Below are 21,435 nucleotides of genomic sequence, written 5' to 3'. Positions count from 1 at the left end.
TATATATTTTGCATATTTTTTATATACATTGTTTATAATTTAAAATTAAATATACAGTGTCCCAGACCTACGGGATCATCTCTCATGAGCAGTTAGAGCGAACTGAACTGAACAAAAAATGCCTGTATGGCATATATTGCAATAGTTTAACGAGATATTTTATAATTTCTAAAAATCGCTGAATAGTGCCTATCGCCAAATACAAACGCCCGACAAAATAAGACCGTCCGTCATCATAAAATGTTAAGCATGCGGGAAATTGTTTTCTTCAAGCAGTCTTGACCATGCAGCAAAAAAAAAATATCTCCCCGCGCTGGGCGATTGTATCGCTTATATTTGGTGGTAGATTGGACCAGGCTGAATAGATACGCATTTATTTCACGATCTTTAGAAATAAACATCTCATTAGCTACTTGTGAAAATTACAAAATGATAGCTTTTTACTCAGTTTAATCCGCTCTGTTTGCTCACCAGAGGTGATAATAAGTTTGACACCCTATATACACAGAATATCTCAAATCACATCACACGCACATATTCTTTTTTTAATATACTATATATCTTTCTTTTTCTTTGCATGTGTCAACTTTCTCAACAAGATATTATAACAACACACTATTAAATTTATTTACCTATTTATATATATTAATGATAGGAATGACTTAAAAGATAATAAAACTAATGAGAGAGAAACACAAAAATATTTTAATATAATATATATCTAGTATAGCAGAATATCCATTAAATATTTAAACAAAGATAAATGGATAATATAAAGAATAATAATTAATTTTAACAATTTTCGACCGTTAAATATTTACTACAAAATGACTAACAAAAACATTCATATGTCGTTATTACAATGATACATTACGTCGTAAAAGGAAAATACCACAGTATACGTTATGTGTACTATTATATGTACTAATATTTCTCCTTAACTGTACGTATGCAATATTTTTCAAGAATAGGAGTCCTGTTTCTTTCTAAATGAAGATCCGTCTTTTAATTTCTAATCGTTAGGTTATCTGGTTGTTGATTAAGAGGCAATATATAGTCCCATCTGATATGAATGACCTGTTTAAGCAAGAATGATTGTTTCCTAACGAGCTTCATTTTTGAAGCGATTTGTCATGGCGTATCTTGAATTGATTAGAGGAAAATTTGATACACTAAGTGTGTCCTCTACTCCCGAGGAGGATAAACACTATTGTTATCTCATGGTGGCTCTACAAAGTGGACCAAAAAACTAAAACAGGGGAAGAGAAGAAAAAGATGATGAAATGGAATTAAACCCGGATCCAAAAAATACAAATCTACCATCAAGGGCATGCAGTCACTCAATTCACCGGTTCAAAATTAATATTAATTAATATTAATTTGCTAAAAACTTATTATATACAATTAATATCACATCCAAGTAGAATACAGAAGTCATATAGTAGGTATAATATCATAAAGACATTATCATGATCTTATTTATCACTTACAAGTTTATCAACTTTGCGTTGCAATTCAAAGATAGAATTAAAACTAATAATAAATTAAGTGCCATACGTTTAACATAAAAAAAAACAAATTATATATTTTTATCTCATTTCTACACAAATTGTAAGCATAAATCCACGTTCATTCATACTATTGACGAATGAAAAAATCACAAAAAATATGGATTTTTATTATCTGAAATTATCAGTATGACATTGTTTTTGCGTTAAAGTGTATATATATATATATATATTATCGATAATCTTTATCTCGTACGCAAATATTTTTTAAACCATTTTTATCTATATTTCGAATATAGATAAGAAATCATCCAGTATTTTTCGTAAATATACACAATTTTTCATAAACATACACACATACTCTACAGAAAAGTATCGATGAGGTTTAAGTGAATGTATTTATATTAAACTATAAAATTAATTTTTACGTTATGTATAATGTCAGATGTAGCTTTTATATATAAATATAATGTATATAATATATCGACTATAATATTATTTTATAATAGGATGAAGTAGTACACAATTTCGACCATGATACAATTTTGAACAAAATAAGTATCTGAATCCAATTTTGAAGTTCTAGTTTAGGAATCTTGATGTCTCTAATCTCATTGTGTAAAGGATATTAAAAAATATTATCAATCAGAAAAAACCCAATAAACGAGAATGAATTAGAAAGGATTGAAATGAATTCAAATTTTAAGAAATACGCATTCGTGATCAACGCAAAATAAATTTTTTTCAATTTAAATGCACTTTTATCCATTTATAGGAATTGCATAGAGCACATTTCAATCTATAAATAATATCAGCTTTTTCTGTGCATTGGATCGTGAATACTGTTCAATTCAAATTTCTGAATAGGAAAATCCAATTCCATTCAGTTGAATCTAATTGTATAAAAAAGATTTGTTTATTCAATTGGATTGAGCTATACGCTATAGAAATTTCAATTTACTTTAATCCATTCTCGATTATTGAGGAATCAAACTTGAGTCTCTAAAATTGGATTTAAATCTTTCATTGATATCAGAACTACCACATTCGATATTATACCATCTACCCTTCATACATTATATTGTCTATATTATACTAGATAATAATATAATTTTATTTATAAATATCAATTATATACAATATAATAAAAAAAACGGGAAAACTGCTGTATAATCGGCGCGCCGACGTCTGCAATAGTATCGATACTATCGACATATATCGCATTATCATCGTTATTTAAATATAAGCGTCCATAATGGACGCCGCGGTGCTTCCCCCACTTCAGGCGCTACCATAAAAAGCAATGCACACAGCGGGGCAGTCGAACAAGGCGAAGCACCGTGTCGATTCGCGATGTTTTGCGGCACGTTTACGTCACGGTCGCTTGCAGTCCTGGCACGTTTTGTCTAGTCTCGTCGCCTGTGACTTATCGCATGTTTCTCGTCCGCGACGAAGATTTAAGGCATAAAGTTATCACCGACAAGCTTGATACTTCGCACGGTATCATTCGGTCCATTCGGGCAGCTCACAACTTTCCCCTCCCGGTGATGTTTTGATACACTCTCATCTCTGTCCCTCGTTTTCCCTCCCTCATCCATCCTTTCTCCCTCCATCTCTGCCGGAGGTTACCGCGCGGCTCCGTCTCGTTGACAGAGGTGTGACCATTTAATTTTCAAGATTTTACTCGGGTTCCGCATCTTTTCCGTCTCTTTTCGTGATAACAAGCGCAAGACTAGTTTCCCTGGAGTTTATTATGCTACACTCGACATCACCGTCGCCGTCGTCTTCGTCTTGCGATAGGTGCGGAAAGTTCATGGGCACGTGTGTGCGTGTGTGTATGTGTTGTGTGTGTGTGTATGTGCGCGCGCGCGCGCGCGCGACGGGTGCGTGTGCGAGAGTGTGCGTGTATGTCATTTGCTTATTTGTGCTTATTTGCAAATTGATCAGGAGTGATCAGGAGCCGAGGGCCTTGCGTTCTCGCGCGATGCTGGCTCGCGCTCCGGGGGATTGTCCTTCAACACGTTGCACGACGTGTACGTTGCGAATGTTTCACACGCTCACTCGTGACGTTTGTTAAGATATTGTCGATCGTCAGGTGTTCCTCTGGAAAGTTTAACAATATCCTCCGAGCACTGATTTTATTTCACTGTACGACGACAAGTTTTGGTACAAAAATACATTAGTGACGGTACAATCCCTTCGATTTGCGACTGTCTTGCACTGTCTTGCAAAATATGTCACTATACCTAAAATTTGACATTATCTTATCATGTAAAAATTGGAACAGTCTATAATATATTTTATCATAAATTCTAGAGTAAAAAGTTATTACTATATTGATATGTTATGCTACATTGATATAATATTGACATTGCAAAATTCAAGTATAATACAAGGATAAGTGTTTTTAACATGTGTTTGCTGTTTGTGCTAAGCATACGCTAATAGCGTATGTCTGGCACAATGTTAGTGTACATTATATATATATATATATATAGCGCGAACTCAATATGTAGAAAAACAGTCACTGTGTCATCTTTGAGTTTTACAATATTAATATATAGTATCAATGTATAGTATCCATTACAAATAAAACACAATAATAAGTATTTTTAAAGTTTGAGATATCTGAGAACACTAAGCATTGTAAAACAGTATTTAAAGTCCAATCGTGTAACATTTTGTATCTTGTAAATTGCATTGTTTGTTAAATTGCATTTGATAATCTCTATAATATAGCATGCAGCTATGTAAATTTATTCTTGGGCGAATGAAGATGTTCCTTATCTTGTACTAAAAACTCAATGTAACACATAAATTAATAAATTGTGCAATTTTTTTTCTAGATATGACTCTTTCTGTAAATATACCGCGTAATTGCTCAAGAAATTATTTAATACCTACGAATGATGACCTATGTGCTGTTAAACGACATTGAGGTGAACACGCTGTGATGGGGTGGACGATATCCACCACAGCATGGATTGTAATATGGAGTTGCCTGTTGCCGGGCTTCTATTTAGCTCCACAGGCATCTCCAAAACAAGTGCCATGCGATAAGACGAGAAAAGTTTTTATGGAGTCATGGGGAATCATCAGCGATGGGCCAATGGGCTCGAATTATACTCAAGATTCTCACTGTGAATGGCTCATTAAAGGTACGGATGAAAGGACTTATTGCTTTTTAAATAGTAAAGTAAAATTATAATATAGAATTTTTATTCTATATCTCGTTGTAGCTAACCATAGCCGCCAATTTATTACATTAAGTTTTCGGACGATGGGCACAGAATGCAGTTATGACTATGTGTTTGTTTATGATGGAGATTCCTTTCGTTCACCGCTTCTGGGTAGCTTCAGTGGCAAGACAGAACCGCAGCAAGTGACATCATCATCTGGTTATGTAAGTATATTCCACAGAAATAACATTAGATAATGTTTTGCAGATTTACGATTTCACAACATCGCATAGTTTACATCAATAATCAGTGTTATGTGGTGTGAATTAAATATGAAAGATATAATTTTTATTAATAAGAAATTACGAAAACTAATTATAAATGTAAAAATATATAACGAAATAATATAATTGAAATATAATATGAGTTACTACTCACGCAGCAATAATGAATAAAAGTGAAACATTACACAAAATATTATCATGATATAAAATATTGTTGTATTTTATAAAATATTCTAACATTACTATTTTTTTACAGATGTTGATATTATTATATAGTGACACAAATTACGTCCTAGACGGTTTCCATGCAGAATTTTCGGTCACGGATTGCCCGAACAATTGTACTCATCACGGAAAGTGTATTAATAATACGTGCTTCTGCGAAAATGATTGGGGAAGCAAAGATTGTTCCCGAGCTCTCTGTCCAAACAATTGCAGCCAGGCGGGTATTTGCGGGATAAAAAGATGCAAATGCAATAATGGATATTCCGGACAATCTTGTTCGTTGCACAAAACGCATCCTGAAGGAAATCGGTATGTTATTCTTAAATTACATTTTCTAAATTACAATTTCTTTGTGCTTTTGTACTTATTTTTGTGCTATTATTATTTAATAACAAAGTAACAAATTTTTCTTATTTTGTATTAAATTTTGCGTACATTAATATGTAATATAAATGGATGAGACATATACAAATAAAAAATTTCAATAATCTAATTATTTATGTAGGTGGCATTGGCTCTCACATTCGGAAGGTGGACTAAGGCCACGCGCAGCTCATACAGCGATCTATGTTCAAGAAACAGACTCACTTTATGTTTTTGGCGGCTATGATCTCAATTATATACTCAGTGACTTAGAAGTATATAGGTTTAGCACAAGTGAATGGGAAGATGAATATGGAAGTATATTAGGTAAATTAATGTACAAATTTCACATAAGAATTTCAAGACAATCTTTTGTTTATAATTTCTTTGCAATTGTATTTTCATTATATTTTTGTTTTTTTTTCTCTAACGTGTATACAGTGCATAATTTACACGTGTATAATTTAATTATAATGTAGAATGTGATAAAATTCTTTCTACTTTGAATATTAAACATTAAAAAACGAAAATAACTTCTCAACATTATTTTACATTCACAGAAGGCGCCGCATCTGCCGAATATTTAGATCCTACATTGATCGCTACCGAATTACAACGTCATCCTGGTGCCAAAGAGATATACGGCCTACCAACGACATCTTTATTCTGGAAGGTGCTTTATAGTATTAAAGATAACAATACTTTTGGCCTGCTCGACCGGACTGCTGATGGTCAACACTCGCGAGAATTCAGGAACATGCCTAAGGACAAGGAAATCGAAAAAAGCAGAAGCACTATTAGGATCGATAGGAACGGTGATCCAAGGAGAAAGCATCCCCGAAATATAAGACCGCGATATTCGCAAATGTCAACAAGGTAGTAAGTGACTCACTCATTAATTTAATATCTCGAAATCAATCTAGGAAATTGGAGACAATACATTGTTGATTTTATATTTTGTTTATGTAAAGATATAAAAAATATTGGTAAGATCTATATATACATACAAAAAGCTTACTATCATATTCTTTTAATTGGAATTTAATTAGAATAATAAATAAAAACTCAATTAGTCAAAAGTGATCTTTAGAATAATTTCGTTTAAAATTTTGTATGTCTGTAATTCTTTTGCTTTCTATTTGTGCAGTTAGATGTAAATTAATATTTTATTACATAATATTTGTATTCATTAAAGATATCGCAGAAACTTGGAAAACCTGTATAGAGAACGTGACGCAACAGATATGCAAAACGAAGACGTAAAATGGGAGGAGCAAATCGTAGCGGGATCCGCGGAGGAGAATGTTTTTGTTCCAGAATTTACGGATTCAAAATCAACCACAAGTGATTCGTTGAAAGAGGAAGTTACAGAGCCAACTGTTGACGAATTACCTAAACCGAGTCCTCGATATGGTCATGCTGCGTGCAAATACCAAGGTGTGTCGGCATTTATTATATTTTTTATATTTAAATTTATTATATTTTTTAGTACTAATTATATAAAATAAAACGAATAGTTGATGACCTTGCTTCAGAAAACATTTCTATTTTTTTGTTTGTTTGAATTAGCATCGAAACTGGTTTGTGTTGCGTAATAAAAGTGAAAATGAAAAAGATTATATAAAATTACTAATATTTATTATCATTGCATTATTTAAACAAACTAACGTATGATTTATAATCATAAAATTGTAAACAACACTTTGAATAAATAAAATCTTTATATTGTCAGATGGTTTTGTGATCTACGGAGGAAAGGTGGAAGATGGTACTCTATCGAACGAATTATGGCATTATAATGTGATAAAACGCATGTGGACATTACGCGCTAAAAATTCCCCTTTCTATCCGCCCAGCCTTACAAGACACACTCTAACTTTGGCAAGTGACTACATATATCTATTCGGAGGCAGTACTGTTGACGGAGAGTTTTCGTCCAGCTTATATAAAATCAAGTTGCGCTTATGTAAGTTTAAGTTTATTTATTGCCAATTTATTAAAGCAAAAAAAGCAAATTTAAAAAATATATGTTTATGTAATTTCTACATATGAGATATGTACAGAAAAATATTATAATAATTAACTCACAATTATAGCGGATCTTACGGCGATTAATGAGAGATGGATAGAAGTACGACCTCGAGGCGGTAAGGAACTTGACGTACGCGTGGTAGCGCATTCGACTGTATATCATCGTGCTACCAATTCCCTCCTGGTGTACGGCGGCGTGGTCGCCAGCGTCGCCCGTTTCAGTAAATTATCGGACCGAATGTTTGTCTTCCAACTAGATAGAAAGGTCTGGTCCGAGATCCATTATCCAAGAGCGCACTTGCGAGAAACATATGTGCCAAGAGAACGCGCCTTCCACACATGTAATATCATAGGTAATTATTTGTTATTAAATAGAATAATTTTTAGAGATAAAATATATGAATGTATTATGAGTATATATATATACACACACACACACACATGCGCGCGCGCGCGTGTGTGTGTGTGTGTGTGTGTGTGTGTGTGTGTAAAATATATAATTTTTTATTTATTATTATGACAGGAAATTATCTGGTAGTATTCGGCGGATATTCTCATAGACATAACAAAGAGGAGATCTGTTACGATAATCAGATGTATCTTTATCACCTTGGCTGTCACACTTGGGTGAGCCACGAAGTGTTAGGCTTAAATGATAAAGGTAAAACAAATTAATTTAATTTATATATTTTACACATGTTACATATTTATATCGATTTAAATTTGTTTTTCCTTTTAGATTCTCGTTATCCTAAGCAACAAGGTGTATTCGCTCATGCGGCAGATGTGCGTAACGGAAATACCTTGTTGCTCGTTGGTGGATATCATGGCAACGTAAATGCAGATCTTCTTGCATACACTTTGCCACCTATGTTAGCACCAGGAGACGAGGATTATATCGAGCCAGAGCAAATTTGCTCGAGGCACAAAAGCCTAATGGAGTGCGCAGCAAATCCAGAATGTGGCTGGTGTTCCGCGGATGAGGTATTTTATTCATTAATCTCGTTATACATATATTCATAAAATAACTTTTGTTTGTATGTTGTGATGTATGAAATTTCTTGACACATGCAGATATGCTATGGTCGGACGATAGGCAGCAATTGTACGACGAATTTACAAACTACGCGCTGTCCAGGAGTTTGTCCTGCTCTAGGCGATTGTCACTCTTGCCTAATACATGGCCAACCTGGTGGTGGTTGGGGCACGAATTTTCGCGGCAGGAAATCTGTCTCGAATAAGCTAAATTTAGGCACGTGCACTTGGTGTGTCCAAAATGCTCGCTGTCACCACAAAGATGACAACTACGGGGTATGCGGTCTGCGGGACGACACGCCTTCGCAGATACCAGGCTGGTGGGGCTCGAAAGGCACGGAGATTACCAAAGCCGAAGAGTGTCGAGAAATGGATAAAAGGCCGGGTTTGACTTTCCTCAAGTACAAGCCACCAGTGAACTTCAGCCAACCTGACTCAGTCGCCATAGTGAACGCGACCACGGTTGACTTTAATGTACCTTCTATGCAAGGTGCGAAGACAGAATCGGCATTGGGCGGCGAAATGATTGCCAGGTTGACTGGTTTTCTTAGACCGCCAAATTATTTTTGGGATAGCGCGACAGAGCACCTGAAAATTTGCGTCAGTTATAACAGCGCGACACTTCACGTGTCGCGAAATGACGATCCTGATAAACTAGTAAGTTATTCTTATTATTTAGCAACTTTGATGGTTTCTAATTGTATTGGAAAGTAAAAGAAATAAAATTTATATAATAAAAATATTACAAGACAATGTGTGAAAGGAAAAAATAGATTTAAAATCATTTAAAATAATTTTATTTTTATTTATTGAAGAGGAAATTTGTTAATATATTGAAATATTCTTATCGCGCGCATGAATCGGTCGAACGACTTCGATATTTTCAAGTTCTGCTGAAATTTAACTATCCATAATTTTTAATTTTTACTCAGGAATTAGTCGCCAATCTAACTGCGGAGACATCACAGTGTATACCGACGACATGGCCAGGTGAAGATTCAATGGAATTGCAGTCGGGTCGTTATTTGTTGGACTTCGAATCGAAAAGAATGGTGACTACGAGCTACGCTTATGCGAGCAAAATGGAAATCGTGCATAACAAGAATATGGAAAATGGAAAGGTTTTTACATTCGAGTACTTGGAACCGTATCAGAACGGTTCTTGCCATCAATACAGTAACTGTCTGCACTGTTTGACTGACTCTTCGTGCGGTTGGTGTGATATTACCAACGAATGTCTACCGCGCTCCGTCAATGAAACGGAGAGCTGCGTAAAAGATGTAGAATGGGATAAGGAGCGCGACGAGACGATACGTGAATGGCACTACTTGACGATCACGCCTTCAGCGTGCGCTAACTGTTCCAATTACATCTCCTGCGAGTCATGCGTGAATACTAAACTGTGTGAGTGGTGGACGGAAGAGGCAAGATGTGCACGAATCGGTCGATTGCCTAACGCCGTGGTGAGTTTGTACGAGTGCCCGATTCCATGCCGACAACGCTCCAACTGCACGAAGTGCCTAGACGAGCGTGGTAGATGCGTGTGGTGCGAAGCTACGCAGGAATGTTTCTCATTCTCGGTATACACATCAGAATACCAGTTCGGTCTGTGCCGGGAATGGATGGACCAGGCAGGCCTGATGGGTGTCACGTCGCGCAGCGGTTCAGCGCTCACTGGTAACGATCAATGCAAGAGCTGCAGTCGACACTCCAACTGCTCCAGTTGCTTGCATTCACTCAGCTGCGGCTGGTGTTATAGTCTGGAGAATCCTATCACTGGCGTGTGCGTGCAGGGCGACTTCAATCAGGCTCACGTCAATTGCAGTGCGATCATTAATGAGTATCGAAACAGCAGTCTGAACGCTGACGAGTCTGGCTGGGCATATGCGCAGTGTCCGGATGTGGATGAGTGTGATCTCGGCCTGCACGACTGCCATCCCGATGCGCTTTGCACCAATACTCATGGCAGCTTTAGTTGTCAATGCAAACGTGGTTTTAATGGCGATGGCAAAGAGAATTGTACTAAGACTTGCTATGAGAGATGCGTCAACGGATATTGCAGCGAAGCACCGGATTACAAATGTGAATGCAACCTAGGCTGGACCGGACCGGATTGTCGGACCAATTGCGGCTGTTATAACCATTCTACATGCTTGCAGGTAAACAATGATCGCATATAAAAAAATAAATTTGTTTTTATTGTTAATTCTCGAAAACAACTCACAAAATCCATTGTATTTTTAATTAACCCGTAATTAGAACATAGTCTTGATGACGCTGGGGAATAATTTAAAAAATATTTTTACAAACAATAAATTCTATCAATAATATTTTGTTTTCAAATATGTGTTTTCCAATACAGAATAATAATATTATCAATTTTTTGTCATATGTTTAAGCATCTTAATTTTTGATTTTCAGGGACCAGGCATTTGCGACGAGTGTCAAGATTGGACGATTGGACGTTACTGCGAAGAATGTAAAGCAGGAAGTTATGGAAACGCGACGACACCATTGGGCTGTCGCGAATGCAATTGCAATGGGCATGGCGACGTGGAGCTCGACGTTTGTGATCGGCAGACTGGTATGTGTTTTTGCCGCGATAACACTGAAGGCGATAAGTGTCAGCGTTGCAAACGAGGCTATTACGGGGATCCGCGTAACGGCGGGATGTGTTACTACGGCTGCATGTCTCGGGGTATGTTGGGCGGCGAAGGGAATGGTAAGCAAGGTCTTGGTAGTCGACATTCGCAATCTTCGCTTTGGGACAATTACGTAGGCGATTCACCGACAAGAGAGTGTCTCTGGATTGTTGGCCCCGAAACGGAACTCTCTTTAGATGCGACCACTCCGACAATTCAAAGCGTGATACAATTCACTATCCATGATGATATTAACGTAAGTTGCCAGGAGAACAGCGTGTATGTGTATGATGGTCTACCCGAATTCGTCTCATCTACCGGTGGTCACCAGAGCCAATTACTGGGCGTGTACTGCACCGAAAGCACCAACTATCCAGTCACGGTGGAGGCCAAATCCGGATTTTTAACAGTACACTATAAGCAATTGGACGAAGTGGAGGGTTTTAATGCGAGCTATGTGATAATGACGTGCAACAACTGCCCGGGAAACCGCGAGTGTCGCAACGGCAACTGTCTCTGCAAATCCGGCTACGTCGGCATCAACTGCGACGTGGAGATCTGTCCAGAAAATTGTACTGCTTCCGAGAAACGCGGCGTCTGCGACAAGGGCTATGGACGTTGCGTTTGCGTGCCAGGTTACGGTGGACGCGATTGCTCTATCCTACTCAAAAATTATCAGCTAACATTCACGGAACTATTCAATTCAGAATATTTGGCCGATCATCAGGACCACTTGAGGAAAACGTTGCCACGCTTCGGACACAGCTTGGTGGCTGATCGACGCGGTAGTCTATGGATGTTCGGCGGTTATTCGCTCAGTCACGGACCTCTGAATGACATTAGACTTTTCGACACAAAAAATAATACATGGATGCAAGTAACAGTGGAATCTACCTCAGAGGCGTCCATGCCACAGGGTCGCTACTTTCACGCAGCTGAAATTGTGCACAGTAGACAACAGATCTACGTCTACGGCGGCCTGTCAATGAAGGATGAAGATATACAAGGACTGTCGAACAATACTCTCAGTGACTTTTGGAAATTCAGTTTGCAGAACCAGCGATGGAGCCAAATTGTGCAGGACGAATTAAAGAAAGAGCCGCTGCCTCTGGCCGGTCATACGTTGACCTTGCGTAGAGATGGAGAGTCGGAGAGCCTGATTCTGATCGGTGGATTTAGTCCTAAATATGGATATCTTGACGTGATTTGGGAATTTAATCTAGAAACTGAGACTTGGGATACAGTGAACACTGTAGGAAACGGACCCGTAGGTGTTTATGGTCATTCCACGGTATATCACAGTAAGTCCGATAGTCTCTACGTCTTCGGTGGCTACACTTATGCGGTAAACAGAACGTTTATCTCGAACAGATTATATGCCTTGAATTATAAAATACGAACGTGGTCAGTACTACCACCATTTGAAGACGAAATTACCGATGGCAACAGTTTACCTCAAGCTAGATTTCTTCATTCCGCGGTTACAACAGACGAATATATGGTGATATTTGGTGGCCGGCAAAATCCTCACAACACCTCGGACTCGCTGATAGCGTACAAATACTCATGCAATCTGTGGATACGTTTGATAACGAAAGACACAGAGACGATCGGCAGTCCGCCACCACCAGCCTACGCCCACGCGATGACCCATGCCGATCCAGAGTCGAATGCCGTTTACGTTATTGGTGGCTTTGATGGTGGTATTAAGAGTCACGTCACATTGATTAACATACCGGAGGATTTGTGCAATCTTTGGAAGGATAAGATCACGTGTAGGAAATATTTCGGTTGCTCGTTCTGCGCTGTCACTACTCTCAATGGCATCAACATATCCCTATGTTTCTCGAACGAGGTATCAAGCAACCGAGGTGACAAGTGTGACATCAACGTGACTCAAGCGCAACGATCGAACGGAATATTCTGCAATTCGGACTGGATGGCGAGCAGAAAATGCCAGACCTTCAGGACATGCACGGAATGTCTGGCGGAGTGGCCGTATTACAAAGACAACGAGCCTGTTTGCAAGTGGTGTACCAACTGTCCGCACGGTAAGTGCATCCCATCGGACAAAGATTGCAACGATCAAACACAGGACATGAGATGCGACACATCGGTAAGTAACGTGAATCAATGCGGGGAACGTTTGTGTCCAGCGAGCGATTGCGAGAAGTGTTACGGTCTGGATGAGTGTGTGTGGACGAGGCAGGTATTGAAAACTAACGAATTGGGAATGGAGCTGACGGGCGAGCCCGTCTACGACTGGAATTGCGTGAAGATTAACATCTTCGAGCGGACTAGCATCAAGATGAGCAGCACGCAGTGTGAAAAGAGGTGCTCTGACCACAAAGATTGCAGAAGTTGTCTGAAGGGTACTGGAGCCGAAGGTGGATGGAGCGAATGTAGATGGTCTACGCAATTGAACGAGTGCATCTCACCATCATATCAGCCGCTTTATTGCGCTGGCGGTGTTTGCGGTTTAGTGTTGCGTAATGCTGATATGGACCACTGCCCGGAACCATGCTCAGTGTTCAAGCAGTGCAGCACCTGTCTGAAGCATTCGCACTGCGGCTGGTGCTCCTTGGACTCTGCTAATGTAACCGGTCAAGGAATATGCACAGAAGGATCACTTGAAGCTCCGGCGGATCATCCAGCGGGCGGTACCTGCGAAATGCTTTATCGTCAACACTTCCCAGAAGTCGAGTCGCCGATCACCACAACGTTGCATCCATATCACGTGGACTCTTCAGAAGCGCAGGACAATGTTACGATGTCGTTGCTCACCACGGTACTGAAACCAGATTTCTCGTGGCATTACGTCCGCTGTCCACCGGAGAACGAGTGTGAGAACGGGCATCACACGTGTTCACCGAAAAGCGAGAAGTGTTTTGACTTGGAGGAGGGCTTCGAGTGCAAATGCGGGGATGGATATAAGACCGAAACGACCTGGGGGAACGATTTCGGTAAGAAAATTTGCGTGCCCATGTGTACACAGGGTTGCGTGAGAGGCACATGCGTGAAGCCCGACCTGTGTCGTTGTGACTTCGGTTACGTTGGCTCGAATTGCTCCATTCAATGCCAATGTAACGGCCATAGCGATTGTGCTGGTCCGGATAAGCTTGATAACTGCACGAAATGTCATAACAACACGATGGGAAAACAATGCGAGAAATGTCTACCATTGTACGTCGGCAATCCTGCGGATAACGGTCAGTGCGTGCCATGTCTCGAATATTGCAACGGACACACTCGGATCTGCATCAACGATAACGTGACCGTACCCGATCCGAATTCGGTAGACAAGATGTCGATAGAGAAGCTGAGTAGGCAACTGGAAGAAGGACCGGTGGCAAAAGCGAAATGTATCAATTGCGGGAACAACACAAGGGGCGACAAATGTGGCGAATGCATGACCGGATATTTTCGAGGGACAGAAGACCTCCGAGACGTGTGTCGGCCTTGTGAATGTCACGGCCATGGCTTCACGTGCGATCCTGTTACTGGCGAGAAGTGCAACTGTGGCAACAATACCGAGAGCGAACCCTCCTGCACGAGTGGTCCTATAAAGGGTACGAACATGGGCGGCACGCCATGCTGGATGGTGCAATGCAGCAAGTGCAGAGAGAATTATGCCGGCACTCCGACAATGGGCCATCAGTGCTACAAAACCGTCACAGTCGACAATAAAATGTGTTTCGACTCGAAATTAATAGGTGAGCATACAATCTTGCAAACAGACTAAATCTTCATATCATCATAACGATAACTAATATATCTAACGCGCAAAAATTGTATAATATCCTGTACAATTTTTTTTATTTTTTATTTTTAAATTTTACAGTTCACTCGTAATGATTTTTGTTTCCAAGTAACTTATGTGCTGTTTTTTTCTTTAATATGAAAATAAATAATATTAACGTTATATACTAATCAATATTACTTCGATAAAAATACTGGTTACAATTTCGACCTCACTTCAATATGTATGTTTGTACTTACTCATTTGACACTTTGGTCAAGTAATTGTTTTTCTTAAATTGCAACGTTCTATTTTGTGGGAGCATCTTACGTATCCTTCGGTTCGTATCTTCTTTCTTCTACTATAAGCTGTTTGACAGTCTGCCATTTTCGCGTGTCTAAAAGAAGACCTTACTTTTCCCTATTTCAGACGAATGCAAGATGAAGCCGAAGCCTCTAAACCCTGGTCAAACCGTTTTCTACATGGTGCAACCACGATTCATGAACGTGGACATCAGAGTGATGGTGGATGTCACCCAAGGTGCTTTGAATCTGTTCTTGAGTCCGCGAGATGATTCCTTCGTCGTCATTTTAAATTCAACGACTGGATATCAAGAAGTACGATTTAATCTTTTCTATTCTATTAGTTTTTTTTTTACTATTTTGTATTTTAAAGCTCATTTATATTTAAAAATTTTTAAACAATCTATAATTTTTGGATTTTTTTGCTAATATCAAAATCAAGTATAAGTTTGCTACATCAATCTTATCATTCATTATATGTAACAGATTTACGATTTTCAATTTTTACACATTTATAAATTTTATAATGCATTTATTTATCTATCGAAAAAGATATCTAAAATATTCATCATACATCCGCAGGTTGAACTAGATAACAGGTTCAGATTACGGCCTGATCAGCCTTCTAACAGATTCCGGATTGTTGAGTTTCATCCTCACCTTGGTACGGCGATAAATGGCTCTACCATGGAACCAATTCGATGGAACACCGGACAACAGTATTTCGTGATGGAGCACTGGCTAGAGGATAATCTTGCCAGCTTTCTGACGATCGAGAGACGAAACACTTTTCTGGTGATACATAATCTGACAAATCGATTGGTACTAACGTTGCCACAAGACAAACACGAGTTGGGCCAGACCAAGTTTCACATCGTGCTACAAGCGATCGATCCGGTGAATCCGGAGCTGAATGGTCGCGCCGCCTACGGGATGATTTTCTTCCGTCAGGATCAATTGCACATCGATCTATTCGTCTTCTTCTCATGCTTCTTCTCCTGCTTCTTTCTATTCTTGGCGGGGTGCGTGGTTGCGTGGAAGGCGAAGCAATCGGCAGATTTACGCCGTGCTCGACGTCGACACGTCGTAGAAATGTTGCATATGGCGAAGCGACCGTTTGCCTCCGCGACAATACTCTACGATCGGGACGGCGGCGAGTGTAGCCCGAGCTCGCCGCAGCGTAAGGGCAGACGAGGCAAACACGTGAGTTTTCACAGCGACGTGAGACCAGTGGCTGTCGAGCCCACCGATGACGGTGTTGCGGCAGTGGCGACAGTGTTCATCAGATTACCCGGCGGCCGCCAAGCTCCCGTCAAACTGGCCCTGGGCAGTTCGCTCATACTCTTGACTAGAGTCTACCCAGTCAATAGCAGAGTGTTTTTAAGACGTAGAAACAGTCATGCGACGAACTGAACCCACGTTACAGTGGAATCTCGATCTCGACGGCTTTCGAGTTCCACATCTCGGACACAGATATTCTCGTTAAACTCTTCTGAAGCATCGATAAGAGTTACCGACGTTTGAGCAATTGCTACGAATTATAGCTATAATAAAATTTGGGTATAATGGACCTTGAATTAGTATGTAGATTTAATAGGCAGCTTCCCTTTTTGGGACAGTTTTAACACGATAAAGATAATGGACGAGATGAACTCAGGATATAACGTGAATTTTAACAAAATATACGTATTTTACTATCGGAATATCTTGCATACCACTTATCCATTTTATCTTTTCTATTAGAAAATTTCTCTTTTTGTTGATCTCACACATTGATTGGCAATAGAAATAGTAATATTGAATCTATAAAAAAAAAGTGTAAGCATATAAAATATTAACTGTAAGATTCTACCGAATTTTATTAGATTATACAAATGTTGGATTCATGGATTTGGAAACTGTTGAAAAAGATTTTCGAAATCATGGATAGAATCTATACATGTAAAATTCGCAAATTTTTTAAATTTGTCTATTAAAATTCTAAAATTTTCATGCAATTAGGATTCAAATAAGAAAATACATATATTTTATCATTTATTGAAATTCAGAAAAACGTGCTAAAAATTCGAGTTCTTCTAAAGAACGTAACGAAAATGTATAACGGATCCAAGGATCTTGTATCGTAGGTCTGTGAATCGAGCAATTTTTTTTTTTTAACTAGAGATTTAATGTATACGTAGTACAAGAGGATCGATCGTAAGATTATTTAATCTAAATATATATAATATATTGTCGTATACCATTCCATGACGAGACTGTACGTTTGTATATACAACAATCTGTAATTATATATTAATTCGTACTTTATACATTTTTGTAGAAACATTTTACGAGGCGTGGCTTCGCGTCATGGAACATTCGTGACTATTCTCAGAAAAGAAGGTGAAATCGATTTTTTTCGATTTGTATCGGTTGAACGAACAGTATTAGAATTGTTGATTAGAGATGGAGCTCAACGATGTGTACGTTAACAAGGTTCCTATGCCAAATTGATTAGGATGAATACGTGTTGAGCGTCCTAATATATAATAATATATTATTTATCGTAAGTGGGTAAAGGAAGAAGGCGAAAAGTTTTATTCGAAAAAGAAATGTACATATACACATGAAAATTGCGAATGCATGTTGCAAGCTTTTATAACTGGCGTTTGCGTACTGGTTGAAAGGCACTTATACTCAATAGGTTTGTTATCAGAGATAACGACTATGTATTAATCAAAATGTATAGGTAATGTGAATGTCGTAACGATATTGGCATTGACGTGCTTAATAATTATCGTCGGAGGCACAAAAATGGGATAATGCAGAGATGGCATTTTATTTCAGGTTCAAGAATTATAGAAAATAAAAAATATATAATAAAATGATCGCCGATGAAGCGAGTAAATTCTGCGGATAAAAAAGATGCAGGAGTAAAAATTCATAAAATTATAATTTTGTTTTTACAAATTTACACGAAAGATTAAATTTGTATGTGTGTGTGTGTGTGTGTGTGTGTGTGTGTGTGTGTGTGTGTGTGTGTGTGTGCGCGCGCGCGCGCGCGCGCGTGTGTGTGTGTGTGTGTGTGTGTGTGTGTGTGTGTGTGTGTGTGTGTGTGTGTGTACGTGTAAAAATATCTATGGATAAAAAAAAACTAGGATTTAGGAAAATAAGAATTTATAGATAAACGAGAAATAGAATTAATGTTGTAACACCGATATCTGTGAAATCGAAAATTTGCGATTGAAAATAAAACCTGAGTACTTCGCGATTACATATCACAAGTTTAAATCTATCTTATATATAATATTATATTATAATATTATAATTGTGTGACAAATATGCAATATTTCATGCTAGACTTTTTTGCTTTCACAAAAACGATGAGCTGTCTCTTCTTTATCTCATTTATGTGTTTTGTTCGTATCCTGTATTAGGATAATGTAATGATGTTGAGTAGCAGAATGAGAATCTAAAGGCCTCTTTTATGTGCATGCGTTTTCTTGTTGTATATCGCATAAATGAGGCATACGTAAGCAGGAGCTCTGGTATCCTGTGCGCCATCAAATGATTAAAAGAATGCACGAGTGCTCCTCGACCTGGAAATAACATTCGTTGATTAATTGTTAAGCGAACACATCGACGATACGACGCGACCAATTTGTTGAATCTCAGAGTCTTTTCTTGTCACATAAGTCTCGTCATTATGCGCAAATGAATTTTTTTGTTACGTCACAAATATCCTTCAAGTGCAGCTACGTATTCGAAAGAGTTTCTCTCTCTCTCTTTCTCTCTCTCTTTCTCTCTTTCTTTCTGTAGTCTGCGACGCATTTAGATCCGAAAATTCACGGTCTTTATAAAAAAATAGAAGGCACAATGTTTAAAACTAAGAATGGAAACTTATGAATTTATAAATGTAGAAATTATAGGAGAGTGAGAAATTTATGAATTAAGAAATGCCTTGTTTTCTAAATTAAAAATGAAAAAATTAACTCTATAAAATGAAGATTTAAGAAAACAAATATTTTCATAAATCCATGAGTTTATAAAAATGAGTTTACTAAAATTTATGGATTCTAAGATTTATATAAAATTTTACAACAATAAAAAGTCTACAAAAAAATTGAATAAAATTGCGTTCATAACAGCAGACATTCATATAGAACCAATAAATTTTAAGAATCCATCAATGCCTCATTTGAATGAGACCGTGGATGTTCAATAATCTAAGATACAGAATATATAAATCCTTCGATTTTCAATATCGCCTATAGATCCTTGAAAATTACGTGAATGTGGAGATTTAAAGTTCCTCCAAACTCGTGTAAGTTTCAAGGACTTCGTAATCCGTATACATTTTAAGGATCTCTATAGGATCAAAGAGATTGTCAAAAGTAGAAGAATTAACATTAATTTAATACTATCCGCGCAAAGTCACAAAATATCGTTACAATTCTCGTTTGTTCATTTGCACGCACGAGCAATCGCGCTGTCCTAAATACTCATTCGCGTGGTGCCGTGTAAGCATGTAAATTCAACTAAGTACACAGAATCGACAGTATATGTACATTTACATAGGTTTACATTCATAGAGATATATTATATATATAAAACATATATGAAAAAAGTACGATTATAAATCGGAGATCGGTGAATGTGTAATTTTTCGGTTGTACAGATCTGAGCGTTATTTCCGAAATATTCTATTTTGTATATTATTATTACATCGCGTCGTCGACGATACAGAGCGATAATCTTCCAATGCCGGCATTATATCTCAAAGAAAATCGAAGAACGAGCATGAGCATCAAGGATGTAATACTTCGTAATGAAGGAATAGGTTGTGAAACGAAAAAAAAAGAAACAGAAAATAAATTATCAACTTTCGGTATGAAAGTGTAATGTATCTTATAGTTTATGCCGCGAGGGAAGAAACATAAGGTTGTGCAAATGATTAATAAATTGTATTGCGGAAGCTTTAATAAACGTACGTAAAACCGAGCTTTCATTCGAAGCTTATGATTCCTCTATATATATTGCGTTTTGATCATTCTTTCAATCAATTCATAAAATATACATATACGTCTACTTCTTTCATCCTTTTTCATGCGGAATAGTCTCTTAGATGTACGTGTGTGATTAGAATGTAAATCATATAATTATTGTTAAATAATTATTTAAAATGACGTCTCTAATCTATAATTTAACAGCGAAATAAAATCATAACGAGATATAATTATAGCGATTACAAATCGAAGTAAAAAAAAGACGGACTAAGATTTGTATTGGTAATCTGAATGCAATTGTTTAATTACGAATTCAATGCGTCAGATACATAAATAAAATCGTAACGCAATATTATCTCGAGCTTTAGAAGATAAATTTAGCATTAAATGTGAGATGTAAAGCTCTAAAAATAACAATGAGCGAATGATGCTGGGAGTGAGAAAAAAAATATCGTACTGCGATTATAATTAAATCATTTTTATTCTCTCATACGTCGATTCGGTAAAATCTCTTAAACTCAATCTGTATCTCTCATATACATATATAGAATTTCTCTTTCATATACTACATCTATTCTCAGGACATTCGTAGAACGTTACCGGTTCGGCAATAATTATTTACATATTTTAGATTACCACGCACATTCACACGCGTCATCCATCCTCACACACACGTGTGTACACCGAATGCTCTAGGAGCCAAATTGTTCCCAGAGCACTACTGAAAAAGAGTTTCCTTACATTTTCAACAACAACAAGGGACTCGCAAACAGTGTCACCGGTGTCTAAAAAAGATATTCCAAATAGATACCTCGAGTTTTAGAAAAACAGATATACACACAAATAAACAGCTCAATCACCGTAAGAACTTCGATCTCGAATCACTCTGTCGGTCGACATGAATTTGTACCCGTTATTGTACCAATTTATAATTACATTATCTCTAACAAACGATATACACATTTTCTTTTTACATAAAATTATAAATTACAAAGATTTAACATCAAGAACCAATGAATTCACTTCCTCCAGATATTTTCGCGCGCTATAAACGACGAAAGGATGAAGTAAACTCAGAGTGTGATACTTGAAAAATATCTCCGAATTTATAAAATTAATTCTTCGAATTTTCTTGCTGGCGG

General features: G+C 37.6%; 1 protein-coding gene across 7 annotated transcripts; it reads left to right on the top strand.

Annotated features, from left to right (window-relative positions):
- The first annotated feature begins 20 nt into the window (after positions 1–20).
- Positions 21–20,288, top strand: Megf8 (multiple EGF like domains 8). Of its 7 annotated transcripts, none has more exons than XM_011062666.2 (17): positions 21–3,308; positions 4,355–4,666; positions 4,748–4,911; positions 5,228–5,505; positions 5,702–5,886; positions 6,120–6,435; positions 6,755–6,996; positions 7,292–7,525; positions 7,656–7,943; positions 8,114–8,251; positions 8,330–8,574; positions 8,665–9,282; positions 9,558–10,784; positions 11,047–14,980; positions 15,329–15,346; positions 15,436–15,623; positions 15,891–20,288. In XM_011062666.2, the coding sequence occupies exons 2-17, from the start codon at positions 4,462–4,464 to the stop codon at positions 16,719–16,721; spliced, it is 9,111 nt and encodes a 3,036-aa protein (XP_011060968.2). In that variant the 5' UTR covers positions 21–3,308; positions 4,355–4,461; the 3' UTR covers positions 16,722–20,288. The 7 variants fall into 7 exon arrangements, with proteins under 7 accessions (XP_011060968.2, XP_011060974.2, XP_087260106.1 ...); XM_087403980.1 differs by lacking the exon at positions 21–3,308 and adding an exon at positions 3,315–3,541; XM_087403979.1 differs by lacking the exon at positions 21–3,308 and adding an exon at positions 3,315–3,656.
- The last annotated feature ends 1,147 nt before the right edge of the window (positions 20,289–21,435 follow it).

This window comes from Acromyrmex echinatior, chromosome 3, assembly GCF_024713525.1.
Source record: "Acromyrmex echinatior isolate Ae372 chromosome 3, ASM2471352v2, whole genome shotgun sequence".
NCBI classification, from domain to species: Eukaryota; Metazoa; Arthropoda; class Insecta; order Hymenoptera; family Formicidae; genus Acromyrmex; species Acromyrmex echinatior.
This window is presented reverse-complemented; position numbering and strand designations above follow the sequence as displayed.